The sequence below is a fragment of the Uloborus diversus genome, chromosome 6, assembly GCF_026930045.1.
Source record: "Uloborus diversus isolate 005 chromosome 6, Udiv.v.3.1, whole genome shotgun sequence".
Classification (NCBI taxonomy): domain Eukaryota; kingdom Metazoa; phylum Arthropoda; class Arachnida; order Araneae; family Uloboridae; genus Uloborus; species Uloborus diversus.
Genome location: NC_072736.1, coordinates 137,486,319 through 137,501,446, shown reverse-complemented (window position 1 = coordinate 137,501,446; position 15,128 = coordinate 137,486,319). Strand labels below are relative to the sequence as shown.

At 32.1% G+C, this 15,128-nt stretch overlaps 1 protein-coding gene across 1 annotated transcript; it reads left to right on the top strand.

Moving 5' to 3' along the window:
* The first annotated feature begins 167 nt into the window (after window positions 1–167).
* Window positions 168–10,146, top strand: LOC129224614 (nuclear receptor 2C2-associated protein-like). The gene is made up of 3 exons (XM_054859099.1): window positions 168–292; window positions 3,161–3,251; window positions 9,708–10,146. Exons 1-3 carry the CDS (start codon window positions 249–251, stop codon window positions 9,903–9,905), a joined length of 333 nt encoding a protein of 110 aa, XP_054715074.1. The 5' UTR covers window positions 168–248; the 3' UTR covers window positions 9,906–10,146.
* Window positions 10,147–15,128: the final 4,982 nt, after the last annotated feature.

Genomic DNA, 15,128 nt, shown 5'->3' with positions numbered 1-15,128 from the left:
TTAACATTCGTTAACATCATAAATTCGTCATTCAGGATAAAGCATTTTTCTGAAAACAAGTAAAGTTATGCCATTTTTTAATCTCAATCTGTATTTTCTCATAATGTGGAATTTTCAATTTAACTTCTTCTAGGAAAAAATGTTTTTGGTGGTTGTCACTTGTCACTGTCAGCAGTCATCCATCAGTTACGTGTTTTGTTGTGCCGCATGAAATTTCAAGATCGTATTCAATAATTTCTAAATACTAGATGAAAATGTGTGTTTCTCTTATTAATACAGATTGTGAACTACGGTATAGTTGAAAAGAATTTATTACCATATTTTCTTCGTAGTTCTGAATGAAAGGAATCAAGTTAAAAGTTTAGTTATTTGGCTAAAAGTCAGATTAATAACAAGATTCATATACCTCAGGGAAAACCTGGAATATTCAGAAAATTTGTAATGTTAAATCACAGGGATTTCTCAAAAAAAGAAAAAATATTTTATTCTATGTCTGGAAAAAATGCCCTTATAACCTGGAAAACTTTCTTCATAATCTCAAGTAACAAAGCCAACAGAATGATTGAGTTTATGAATAGATCTATTTCAAACAAATCTAAGGTTCTCCTGCCTTTGTATAGGAGTTTAGTAAGACCTCATTTGGACTATGCTGTTCGTTTTGGTCTCCTTATCTCAGTAAAGATATTTCTGTATTGGTAAGAGGTCACAGGAGGGCTACTACACTAGTAAGGGGACTTTCAGATTTAGATTATGATACTATAGACTTAAAACGCTTAATATGTAGGAGCCTGGAGCAGAGAAGATTCATAGAGGACATGATTCAATTGTTTGAATTTATCAAAATGAAAGATGTTAATGTGTTAAATTTTTGCATGGAAAGCAGGGAGGTTTTAAGATATTCAAATCTCAAGCTAACCTGGAAATTAGGAAAAATGACTACTTTAGTTTGGTCATGGGCATTTGGAACTGCTTACCGGAAAAGGGGGTAATGAGCAAGAGGGAGAATAACTTTTAGAGGGCTATTGATCTTCAATCCGGACTAATAAACTGACTAGGATTAGCCTAGCTAGGCCCAGAGCCTGTTGCTGGTCGTCACATTCGTAATGTATTTATTTGTTTAAGCACCTACTCAAAATCTACTCTAAATTTTCTTTGACAAGCACTGATTTTCTTATTGATATTCTGAGGTGGGTTAAGGTAACGTGATGGCCTGGCCATTTTGTGATAGTCAATGCTTAATTTAGTTGTGAACTTTGTTTTAATTAATTTTTAGTTGAGAGCTTGTTTTAATTTGTTGGTGTTTTTTTTTTTTTTTTTTGGCTTTAAGGGAACCAAGCCCGTCATTTTGACATTTTCCAGGGGGTCAAATGGGTCGATACTCAATGCCAATAATACCAAAAAACCCCAGTTATATATGTAAGTACATTAATAGCTCAAAGCGAGAGGGGATCAATGCCTCCTCCTTCCTGATCCAGTCCATATAATTTTTTCTTTGGTAACTTAAAGAAACCCTACTCCTGAAAATGAGTTGATCAATGAAGTTAAAAGTAGTGTTAATATATTGCTTTAAAAAAACTCGATCTCTTTTTTACATAAATGTTGATAACTACAGTATAGCCCTGATTTAACCATTGTCAAGGGACTAGAAACGTTATCGTTAAATCAAGGAGCATAGACAAGTAGCTGGATCCGGACCTGCGAGATGTATTGTTAAATTGAAGTTGTACTGTAGTTTCTTCAGTAATTGTTAATTAAAATTTTCGGGAACACTTTTAGCCCCCCCCCCCCCCTTTTTTTTAAAGAAAGTGAGCTGATTAATGATTTTAAAAGTAACGTAATACATTGCTAAAAAATCAATTAGCTCTGTTTCTATATAAATGTTGACAAATGATTTCTTCAGTAATTGTAAATTGAAATTTAGGGAAAGTATTTGAATTTTTATTTATTCATTTTCTCTCTCCCACTCCCACCTAGATTTTATTTGCCAGTCAAAATGGGACTCATTAGTGCAAGTCTTATCAGTACTTTCTCTCTCTTTTGATGATTAGTAACAAAATTTTCTTACTTGTTAATATGTTTTTTGAAGTTTTTTTCTTTTTTGACATTATAGAGGCATTTTTAAATTTAAAAGTAGAAAATTCATGAACACCACACTGGCTCCAGTAAGGAAAAAATTGTCAAATCGTGGGATAGTCTTTTGTCATCTTGCATTTCCAGGAACCTGCCTGGAGCTATAGGGGTCTCTTCTTTCCGCCTGCTGACAGGACATGACCTCCTTCAGGCTCATCTACATCATTTTAAACTGGTGGACTCTCCTAACTGCATTTGTGTGACGAAGGAGTTGATATGAACGGCGGGCACCTCTTCGACTGCCCAGCACTCCGTAAGGAACGCAATTCCTTTTTTTTAAGACGCTTTCCCCTCCTGGAGATTTTTCATTTTTATACTGGACTGTGTGTAAGACTTTGTATGCTCGAAAGAGCAAGTAGTTAAATGTTTTACCAAGGGCGCCCATAAGCAAAATTGTAAGGGGGGGCTCAGATATTTTCCTTATGGTTTGGCAGGATAATTTCTCCATAGAAACCGATTTCAGTACAGATTCAAGTTATTAAAGTTTGACATTTTTAAAAACTTATTCATTAATGGCTGGAGAAGAAACGTTTTTACATTTTTGCAAAGAAAACAGTACCATAAGCAAAGAATTTCTAAGGGAGGGGGCTTCAACCTCCACTTACCCCCCTATATGGTCCCCTATGTGTTTTATTCTTTTAACTATTTGAAGGACTTAATAAAAAAAAATTAATTTAAAAGCTAGTTGTTTTTTATGTCACATAATGCTACTATTAAAAATATGATAAATGCTTTGAAACAATAAAATTGAGATATTAAGTATGTATTATGATTAATTGTACTCTTACCAAAAGTCTTTTCTCATTCACTTTTTTAAAATAACACTACTGCTAACAAATTAAGATTTTGAAATTAGTTTTGTATTTTTTGCTACAAATGTTTTATATTTACTTCAAATTGTTGAGTGATCTGGACAAAATTAAAGATTCGGTTACAAATAGAATTTGTTCCGTGTAGTTTAGTCAGAAATATGGATTCAAATTTATCTTTTAGCATTCTCCATTGTTAATTTTATTTGTATTATTTTCAGTGTCAGTTCAGTGTTAGATAAGAACCAAAAAGAATATGGAAAGAAAAATATGATTGATAACTGTGAAGAAACATGCTGGAACTCTGCACAAGTAATTTAACCTATAAGATAAATAAATACCTTTGTGCTGAACAGTAAATTAAGAAAAACAACATCAAAAAGAGCACAAATTGCCAGTTACAGCAGACACCTGTTTCAGCGTTACATGGAACGCCTTTTTCAATGCGAAAATTAATGAGACATCCGACAAAAGCTTTTGTCGGATGTCTTTTTCATTCATAAGCTCATCACTTTTCGCATTGAAAAAGACGTTCCCTGTAACGCCGAAACAGGTGTCTGCTGTAACTGGCAATTTGTGCTTTTTTTGACGTTGTTTTTTCTTACTTTAATTTAACCTATATTGATCTATATAGAATTATAAGACTCTTTAACCTAGAGATGCACCAAATACCAAATATTCGGTTAAACTCAAACCGAGTATTACGACGAATATAAAATACTTGTTTAATTTTTCTAAACTAATATTTGATTTTTATGCCAATTTAAAACAGAAAATATTCATCTATTTTACAAAATATAAATACATTTTCCATTTAACATTGTAATTTTATCTACATTATGTATAGTTATTAATTTAAATTAAATCTTTCCAAAAGCAAAAATAAATTAATACAATAAATATAATAATTTGGTTCATGTTTGTCTGAAATTCTGTATAAATACATAAACAATTTTTTTCCTAAGGCATGATTTGATAACTGATAAACATGGTGAAACATGCTGTATCATAAATAAAGAACTTTCCATTCACCTTGCATACAAATACAAACCAAGTTGCTCAAAATATTAGTACAAATTATCCAAGTGGTTTTCTGCTATGTTAATCTCTTCGGTAATTGATTATTAATTGTATTACCGTTTAAAAAAATGAGAAACGAAATTCAAGCATTGCAAAGAATTATTAAACTTTGTTTATGATTAATTTTAATTAGGTTGTTTTTAAGCAGAATTAAATAATTTATAGGGTATAAAATTTTATAAATTAAAGTACTGGGAAATTTTATATCCAAGTGTTTTACTTTTTTCTTAATAAATAAAAAAAAAGCAGTTAATGTTAAGTAGTAATAAATTGGCTTAATATATTTATTACTACTTAACAGCATGAGGTTTTTATTTTTCTGGTTACTGTGTCATATTTAAATGAGTTTGTAATAGTAAGCCAAATGAAATGTGTCATAAGATCGAAGAGAAATTCAGAAACATTAAAATTTAAATTTAACATCTGAGTGTTTTCTTTTACAATACTAGGGGGTTTCTGCCCCCCTGCTCGCTAATGCTCACCAACCCCTGAAGATTGCTTCACAATCTTATTTGATTCGCAAACAATTAAATCGTCAATTAGAAAGAAACAGATTAAAAACTCAGTATGAGCTCCCTTTGGATCAGAAAGCACCCTTTCCCCGGGTTTAAAAACAACTTGTACCAACTTGCAGAGCTGTAAGGACTAAGGAGCTCCTGAAGATTGCAAGACTGCAGTTTTGTAGGTTTGAAAAGTCGCTTTCATATTCATGGTCTCTAGTAATAAATTTTGCTTTTTAGCTCGGGGCTTGAATTGAGTCTAAGTTTTTCTGTAAAGGCTTCTAACTTTTTTTCGCTTGGAGATAGAAACTTTGTTTTTCAATTATAGGTCGAGTTAGATCTGGAGTAAAAAAAGCACTCATTTCAGTGGTGTCAAAAAGAAAAATTGTGGGACAATTCCTTCCTTTTTTACTGATAAATTTAATGAAGAAAGTAGTGCCTAAATTTTAGCTAAGCCTAAAAAAGTTTGAGCTAAAAACACAAATAACTCCCTCCGTATTTAAGTTAGAGCATTGAAACAAATTGTGTAGAATGTGGTAAATTCTACCCTTTTCAACGATGTATAATACTACAGTAGAAGACCGTTATAACGCCGACCTGTATAACGCAATTCTCTATAAACCGCACTACTTTTCAGAAGTAAACAATAGGTTTAGAAGTTTAAAAAATCCCTCTGTTTTGCTTTGCAAAAATAAAAATTGTTAGGCAAATTAAATTTTGAAAGTTTTTCATCTTTCCATCTTATTTCAAAGCTTTTAAATTGAAAATGAGTGCTCATTGTAAACAGAAAATACCAGATGGCTCTTTAAAATGCAGCTGTTATGCAAACCATGAAGCTAGCAGAAGTGCAGGATTTTGATTGTGAAACATATTTATTTGTGAATAACAAATTTTAATATTGGTGCTTTAATACTCATTGCAGATAAAACTCATTCTGAAGTGCTAATCTTTACTAATAATAAAGCTGAAAGTCTCTCTGTCCGGAGGATGTCTGGATGTCTGTGACGTGCATAGCGCCTTGACCGTTCGGTCGATTTTCATGAAATCGTGTGAGTCTAACTTCGGTGGTTTGCAAAATTTTTGAAACATTGATGAAAATTAAGATAGTAAATTTTCTAGAGACTAATAATCTATTGACTAGTTTTCAGTACGGTTTCAGGAAAGGTAAATCTTGTGCAACTAATTTATTACATTTCTATGACAAAGTTACCATGGCTTTGGACAATAAGAAGCCTGTAGATGTTGTTTACATTGATTTTCAAAAAGCTTTCGATAAGGTACCGCATGTTGCTCTACTTAGCAAATTAACTGATATAGGAATAGGAGGGAAAACTTTCATTTGGGTAAAAAACTGGCTGACCGGAAGGAAACAAAGAGTAGTTGTAAGGGGAAATTATTCTAATTGGAGTGAGGTCTTAAGTGGGGTTCCTCAAGGATCAGTGTTAGGGCCTGTTTTGTTCATTGTCTTTATGAACGAAATTCACAAAAATATTTCTGGGAACATGAATTGTTTTGCTGATGATGTCAAAGTTATGGGGACTGTAGAAAATGAAGAACAAGCAAATCAGCTGCAAGAGGATCTAGATCATATTACAGAGTGGGCTGATAAATGGGGTATGGCTGTTAATGTTGGGAAATGTCAAGTGCTACATTTAGGGCATGGAAATAAGTGTACAAGTTATTTGCAAGGTTCAGCCATTAGTCAGGCAGACAAAGTTACTGATCTGGGGGTCTTAATAAGTCAGGATTTAAAGTTTAGCCAACAGTGCAGCATTGCTAGCAACAAAGCCAATAAGATGCTTGGGTTTATCAATAGATCTATTTCAAATAAATCTAAAGAAGTTCTTCTGCCATTATATAGAAGTTTGGTAAGACCCCATTTGGAGTATGCTGTTCAGTTTTGGTCTCCTTATCTTGAGAAAGACATTAATGTATTGGAAAGGGTTCAAAGGCGGGCTACAAGGCTAATAAGTGGACTTTCCCACTTAGATTATGATTCCAAGCTTAGAAGGCTAAAAATGTACAGTCTTGAGCAAAGAAGAGACCGAGGGGACATGATTCAGCTGTTTAAATTTATTAAAACGAAAGATGTTACGGGGTTAAAGTTTAGCACTGAAAACAGGACAAGGGGTCATTGTTTTAAGCTATTTAAATCTCAGGCTAACATGGATATTAGGAAAAATTATTATTTTAGCAGGGTAGTGGAACCTTGGAACAGCTTACCGGAAGAGGTGGTAACGAGCAAAGGAGTAGACAGTTTTAAGAGGGCCATTGATCTTCACTGGGGATTGTAAATTGACTAGGACCAGTCTAGCTGGGCCCAGAGCCTGTTGCTGGTCGTCACTTTTGTATTTGTATTTGAAATTCGGCACAAAGTTAGTATGTAGCATGGGGGTGTGCACCTCGAAGCGATTTTTCGAAAATTCGATGTTGTTCATTTTCTATTCTAATTTCAAGAAAAAAATATCATAAGATGGACGAGTAAATTATGAAATTATCGTAACGTGGAACCGTAACATGGGCACAAGCCAATTGGTGAGATACAAAATTATCATAACGTGGAACTGTAAGATGGGTACAAGCCAACTGGCGAGAAAAATCACCATACATTATTTGTAAATATACAGGCGAACCAAAAGACCTTTTGATTTTTCTATTACTGGCAAAGCCATGCCGGTATCACTAGTATATAAATATATTCAGAATATTAGTTTCAAAATTTGTGAAATGATCTATATAACGCAAAAACCTGTATAACGCAAAAGCTCTGGTCCCAAGGTGTGCGTTATAACGGTCTTCTACTGTAATATGTGCAAGTAATTTTTCACCCCTTTATTAGGCAATTTACGTGATATTTGAGCTAAAAAGTTAATTACAAAAAAACTAATTTGAATTTAAAAAAAATACCCAGGTGCCCACCCCCGGGGCTCGAAGTAATTTTGTACAAAATTTTAAGGCTGTAGGTGTTATGGGGTGTCCTGGTCTCATGTCCGCCACAGACTTCCTTCCAAAATTTCTTTGAAACCTTACTTTTATTTACTACTAGTGATACCCCCACGGCTTTGCCCGTAATAGAAAAATTAAAAGGTATTTTGGTTCACCTGTACATTTACAAATAATATATGGTGAATATTCTCACCAATTGGCTTGTACCCATGTTACGGTTCCACGTTATGATAATTTTGTATCTCGCCATTTGACTTGTGCCCATGTTACGGTTCCACGTTATGATAATTTCGCAATTTGCTCGTCCATCTTACATTTTTGTTCTTAAAATTGGAATAGAAAAAGAACCACATCGAATTTTCGAAAAACCGCTTCGAGGTGCACACCCCCATGCTACAAACTAACTTTGTGCCAAATTCATGAAAATCGGCCGAACTGTCTAGGGACTATGCACGTCACAGAGATCCTGACAGACAGAGAGACTTTCAGCTTTATTATTAGTAAAGATGAAGCTTATTTCTATTTTAAATGATTTGCAAAATTAGTCAAGTGCATGGGGGGCAAAGTGGATAATAGTTAATATATAATAGTTAATAGGGAAATATAGTTCATTTTGTTTACTTTTTCACTAATTTATTAAATCACTTAGGCATTCATTTATTTTTATTAATTCATTTACAGTCCTTCATTTAATAATTCACTTATTTATTCATTCATTTTCTCTCGTCTATTAATTAACTAATCTTTAGTTAATTAATAGGTCTAGGTGCTATGTGCGTCACAGAGATCCAGACATGCTCCGGACAGAGAGACTTTCAGCTTTATTATTAGTAAAGATAAAGAGAATATTACTTTTAATGGGATAAAATTAATAAGTAATAATTTGAACTAACTTTGTATTGTGGTACTATATAGTAACTTTCAAAATTAATAAGTAACAATTTGAATTAATTTTGTACTGTGGTACCATATTGTAACTTTCATCCAATGTATAAAAAAAATTGTTGGTTTACCAAATTATTGAACAACTAAATTTGTTTTCTATTTGGTTGCAGAATACTGAAGTATTCGGCGGAACTGAATATTCGGTTTGCCTGCCGAATATACAGTATACCGAATTCCAACCGAATGATCGGTGCCTCTCTATTGTAACCTATAGGGTGTTGATTTTGGGAGATCCAGATCCTCAGGAATTGAATCTCGCAAGCTGAAAATGTGCATGTATTAGTTTCAAAGGCATCTCTACACCTCTGTAACATTTGGTCTAATTCAGAGATACTCAAGCGGGGAGGATTTGAAAAATTAAGTCAGTGACATGGCATGTCTCTTCTTCAAATATCTCGAAAAAATCATATTTTCAGACACTACCGTTTACCTGCCCACAGCAGAAATCTACTGTTAATGTTTCTAAAATGGGTGGTATGCCTTCATGGCCCATTACAGGCTGATTTTACTACCGTCTTTCAGTACTTTTTACAAAAATCATATTTTAAAATTGACATTCATAAAAACAAGTAATAAAATCATCAGCTTCACAAAAATCTGCATTTTAAAAGCGGAAATTTATTTCTCTGTTTAAAGCAAATTTACTAGTAAAATAAAAATGCTAACCTGATTTATATGAACAGTCGCTAAAGTAACTACTTTTCCGTAGTCTTTTAACTCATTTTTAGCTGCATTTTGCCAAATTGAATTTATGCAATTTTATCGCTTTCTTTTCATTTTCAAGCATCTGTTTTCGGGGAGCCGTTATTCTGATGATTTCCTGAATTATACATAGTGCTAAGCCTGTTAAAATGAATCAAGAGAGTTTCTTTCGTACCTGTGATGTTTTACCTCCCCCCCCCCACACACACAGAAAATAACCTGTTAGAAATAATAGTAGATTATATATGCACTTTTCAAACTAAAATTCAAATTGCTTTAATTTTCGTTTCAAAAAATAGTATATGCCTTTAAAAAATCAGAAAAACAATGCTAATAAAAAGGAAAAACTTTCACAAAAATAGTATGTTGATGCAATACTTTTACAAAAATAGGTAATGAGAAAAAAATCCTGGATCGGCCTCTGATAATAAGAAAAGTGGACTTTTGTCATCTTATTACTGTTTTGATTATGATTTCATAGTAGATAGAAGAAAAAAAGTCAGGGGACATAGCATTTTCTTTAAAATAGTTACAGAATTTTTGCATTAATATACGTTTTCTATAAATTTTTATAACATTCTATTAACTTTTTCAGGGGTCTCCTCAGTGGATAGAGCTAAGGTTTTCCAAGCCTACATCTATAGCTGAATTACATATTCAATTTCAAGGTGGCTTTGCTGGAAAAAATTGTTGGGTTGAAGTTAAAAAAGAGGATAAAATGGAAAAACTTCATTCACTTTATCCATCGGACAATAATTCTTTGCAAATATCCTTTATCATATATTTTGCTTGAAAAGAAAGTATCAAAATAAGTTCAAAAATCAAACTTTGCTGATTGATTTTAGAAAATATATTTTTAATTAATGTACACAATGTATTTACAGTACTTAGTATTTTCGTTGGACAGTGAACTTCTTGAGTATTCTGGCAAACTAAAACTTAGTTCATATTATCTTAAGCTCAAGTTGATTCTTGATTAACGTTATTTTAGGAAAATTATGTATGCTGAAAATTTTTTATGGCCAAATTCTATATCAGCTGATACTATTTATGGTAAAATCTGTTTTTTATGCTTCAACTATTTTTAGTATTTTTGTATCATATTTTGCTCTGAAATAATTTCATTCCGAATGAAAGTAAAGCTGTTGTTGACCAAACTAAATATTCTTGATCTTTTGTAATATCTTACTAAATATTCTTTGAGAAAAAAAAAAAAAGAATTAGTGCCTGAAGGTTTTTATTCATTTATTTTTTTTTTTTTTTCATGTTAAATAGAGGATTATGGTATTAAACCAGAGCTGCCAACTGCTACGAAAAAATCGTAGTTTTTACAAATTACAGCTTTAAACTACGACGCTACAAAAGTGGGTCCGAAAACTATGATTTTCTGTTTTTTAATTTAATCTCAAGAACGAAAAAAAAATCATAATCTGCGTGAACACTAAACCGGTAAGTTCAGAAAATCGAACTTGTACACTTCTGCTGCTGGTTTAGTTTTCATGCAGTTTATGGATTCTTCGGCAGAAAAGCAGAAAAACTTCCAAAAATATCGTGAAGAATATAAAAGCACTTGGCCATTCCTTATTTCATCTTTAAAGACAGGTTATGTCAGGGGGGTGCCCATCCTCCCAAAGAACAAGGGCGCACCCCCCTAAATATCGGGACAACCCCTCCCCCCTCCAAAAAAAAGAAAGAAAACCTCTCAAAACACCCCACCCCCTAAAAATTCCAATGCCGCAGTCTGCACCATGACCCCCCCCCCCCAAAGTGAGCACCCCTGGTTATGTAAGATGTACTATTTGCAATAGCAATTTTTTAGTTGAACATGGTGATTGCGATGATTGCTGCAAGCGTGTTACTTCAAAAAGACATGACGACCGGGTAAAAGGTACAGCTAATTTATCATCTTATAATATTCAGTATAAAATCTTTTATTCTGTATTTATATTTTCTGTATCATATTTAAAATTCATTGAGTATCATTATTTTGTTCATTATACTGTTGTCAATTGATCAATGTTTGATTCTGAAGCAGTGGCCACGCCCCCCCCCCCCCCCCCCCATCGCAAAATGCAGCTAGGATTTTTGATTTTCAAAGGTTGGCAGCTCTGTATTAAATCATTTGTTGAAATAATTTTTAAAAAGATATTTTGTTTCTTTTATTAACTAAAGAAAATTACTAGTAAAAACAAAAGGCATACTTGGAGGGCAAGGGTCTAGGTCTCTTCCAAGAGAAATTTAAAGCTATTCATTGTGAATAAGAATTTCAATATTTTCAAACTTAAATTTTTAAAATTCTCATAATATTTGACCTGGGCCCCCTCTTGAAATAAATTCCTATTTCTGCTCCTGGAAAAAGAATGCAGTTTTGTTTGTGTGTGAATGAGGTTTCATCACAATAACATAACTATTTTTTTTTCAACTGACCAAACAGATTGAACCTTAACTTCAGCAAGTATTCACACTGGAAGAAAATCTCTCAGATTGTATACGGGTCATGTTCGGCAGCAGCACAGATTTTTATGGAAGAATCATTATTTACAAATTTGATGCAATTTCAAAAGCTAAATCATAGCATTTGTCTTATAAATATGTAACTGACTTTGTACATCATAAACAAAAATCATGTTTGCAAAAATTATATATACTAAATACTTTTAGTAAAAAATTATTTCTATAAAAGCATTTTTAATTTACTGCCATGAGTATTTTGTTTAAAAAATACTGAATATGGTATTGTTAAATTTTATTTCAAATGTATATGTAATACATTTTTATATAAAATGTAGCTTTTATATGCTCTGTTACTAAGGTTGGAATTTTTTTAAAGATTCTTTTATATAAGTACAATGCAACCTAAATAAATCATAGAAATAACTTTTTCGGGTCCAATTATTTTTAACCACGTTTTAAATGTATGCAGAAGTGTTATAGCACATAGTTCACATTCTTTTTAGATTTAAAAAACGTTTTTGTCTTCTTTAAAATCCTTTTTTTTCCCCAAAAGTAAACTAAATTCTTATTACATTTCAGCATGGATATGTCATAGGGCACATAGGGGGTTAGCAATCTATTTATTTATTTATTTATTTATTTTACTTTTTTTAACTTAATTTCTATTGAAGGATTTGTGAACAATACGGTGTCAATTTAAATTGTACATTATAATTGTACAATCAATTAGAAAATAACTTTTCTCAAATATATCTCTTCTCACAGTTTAAAGCTTCGCAGCATAATCTGATCATACTAAGAAGACAAAGGGGAAAAAACTTGTGAGAACTCACAGAATAAAATAAGATTTTTTTATGTAAAGATTAATTGCCTTTCAGCTTATTTCATACATAATGATAATCTGTTTTAAGGTCATTTTAACTTAAGTTTTAAACTAAATTCAAATATTTTGTGTCTTTTAATATACCTGTAAATGCTCTATTACATCAAAGTGCTGACCAACTATTTAATTTTTTTTTAAGTGAGATTAAATTTAAATTAATTCTAGAAAAATATAAATTATAAATTTTTGCACATTTTTTTAAAGAATTCTTAATTTAATCAAAAAACTTAAACATTATTAAATTTACCTGAATTTTCATGCAATGGTTTAGCCCATCAGTTAGTGCAAAATAGGTTTTTTGGTAAAGAAAAGACTATAATGAAGTTTTGTAACGGAAACTAGGGAGGTTTGACCTGATTTCGACAAAAAAAGAAAAAAATCTATTTTTTTTCTAACTTCAAGAAAAGATCCGAGTCGATATTATTCTATTGCTAATAATGCTTGGCAACTTTTTACGTTATATTTAATTTAAATTACAGATTTATCTTTTTATTAGTGATTTTTCAGCGTGCCCAAGCTGGGTCAAACCTCCCTACTTAAGGGAAGTTTGACCCACAAAGATTAAAAATTATCCTGAATTAGTTACATGTCTTATAAAATGTTATTACAAGCTAAAGATAATAATTATACCTAAAGAAATTCCATAACATTATTGATTAAAAATAACAAAAAATCAGAGCTAAAATTGTTTAGTAAATTTTATTTAATTCAGCAGAGATTCTGAAGAGATTTGACTCTGTCATTTTTAAATGACGGGGTCAAATTTCATTTCCAAAGCAACTCTATTCCTCATAGGTAGCTGGACAATGGATGTACAAGGGGGGGTGCAGCTGCCCTCCCACATTCAAAAGTAAAGGTTCCTTGACCCCTCCATTTTCACAGCTAAAAATTAAAGGTTGAATGAAAAATATTTTTACAGCGTATTGAGTTCACAAAAATAGAAACTAAGCATTCTAAATAAATGGGCTTTTCTCATACTCATTTCATAAAAATAGAACTCCAAATTGGAAGGAGGAGTCGACGGCGGCCATCTGTCCTGATTTTTGAGGCAATATTCTACATTTTGAGAGGTCATTTAATGAGTAATGTTAAAGTTCAATAATATGACATAATTTTATTTTAAAATGAAAAATAAAGAGAAAAAAAGGGAGGGGGAATATATCAGATTAAGAGTCACATTCCAACGGACCAGTAACTACAAAATTTCAGTGGTCCATATGTTCTTGTACCCCAATTTAAAATAACAAAAAAATTTTTAAAAAAGACAAAAATAGGTAAAACAAAATACAGTAGTATGACAAATAGAGTCCATTAACAGTTTTCAATGGACATATCTGAGCAACTGGGGAAGAGAAGGAAACAACAGGCATCTTTTTTATTCACCAGCGCTGATAAAGGAATTGGACCAATGAAATTTTATTGTTTTAGCTAGTTTGGAAGGAAGGTAAAAATAATAAATTATAATGCTGTAGAAATTTCTTAAGCTGTCCTTTCTTGCAAAAACTTTTAGCAGGTTAAAATTTTTTAAAAATTTTAATGTTCAAAATTTTTAAAAGGAAAAAAGAAATAAAACTTCACTGGTCAAAAGTAGAGGCAAATACAGGGGAAGAGTTATGCCCCCCCCCCCCCTAAACAATTGATACATTAAATACATCAACATTGTGTTCAAACAATTTATGGGGAAAAAAATTATACAATTGCAGTAATCTTTTTAGTTTATTAACTTTTTTAAAAGTAAACATTTGAAATAAAACTTCTTTTTATTGGTAAAGAAATTATTTAGTTTTGTTTTTGCCACATTAGGTGCATTATTCCTGGCCGATTTGGTGCTTTCTATTGACACTCGAGCAGTTTCAGAAATTTTTTGCATTGCAATACAGTAGGTTTGACCATAGGAAAAGAGGTTGGGGAGATTCCACCGCATGCCCCCCCCCCTTTCTAAAATAATTGTCTGTACCCGCGCCTGGCCTTAAGGGCTACTAAATCTTCTGCTGGTTCAAATTATGTTTTTGTGGTTTCAGACCCTTAGACCACAGTCAATTTCGAAGCCTTCTGCTTAACTACACAAATTGATCAACATGGATGAAGAAATGACTCCTGTACAAGATTACCTTCTAAACATAGAAACTACAGGCTTTTTGTGTTAAACAGACTAGCTTAAAACTCTTAACTATTTTGATCAAGTTCTCTGATTTTTCCAGGTTTTCAAGTGCAATTTCACTGCATTTCAGCATTGCAAAGAGTAATTTTAAGTAAAACAAATACACATTGCATTGTTGCAACGTTTTTCCTTTTAACCAATGTGGCACAGAAAATTGTTGTCCATTTGCAGTGTTAGGCCAAACTCAAGTATTACGAACGGACAGCTGATTTGATAGTAAGAACTTGAATAATGGAAACAGCCACTATGTGTCATCTATATACATAAAGGGCTACTTCTGTATGTAAGGATGTCCGGGGTAAGCTTCAAAACTACTGGACCGATTTTAACCATTTTTTTACCACAGATAGCTACATTATCAGGAAGCAACATAGGCTATAATTTATTTCTAAAAATCTTAGTTAAAAAAAGTTATGATGGAAAACAATAAATTTCATATAATTTCCCAATTAAATGATTAAATACAAAAACCATTCAGTAAATTACCGCCCATTAGCCAGGGCTAAAGCAGAAATACA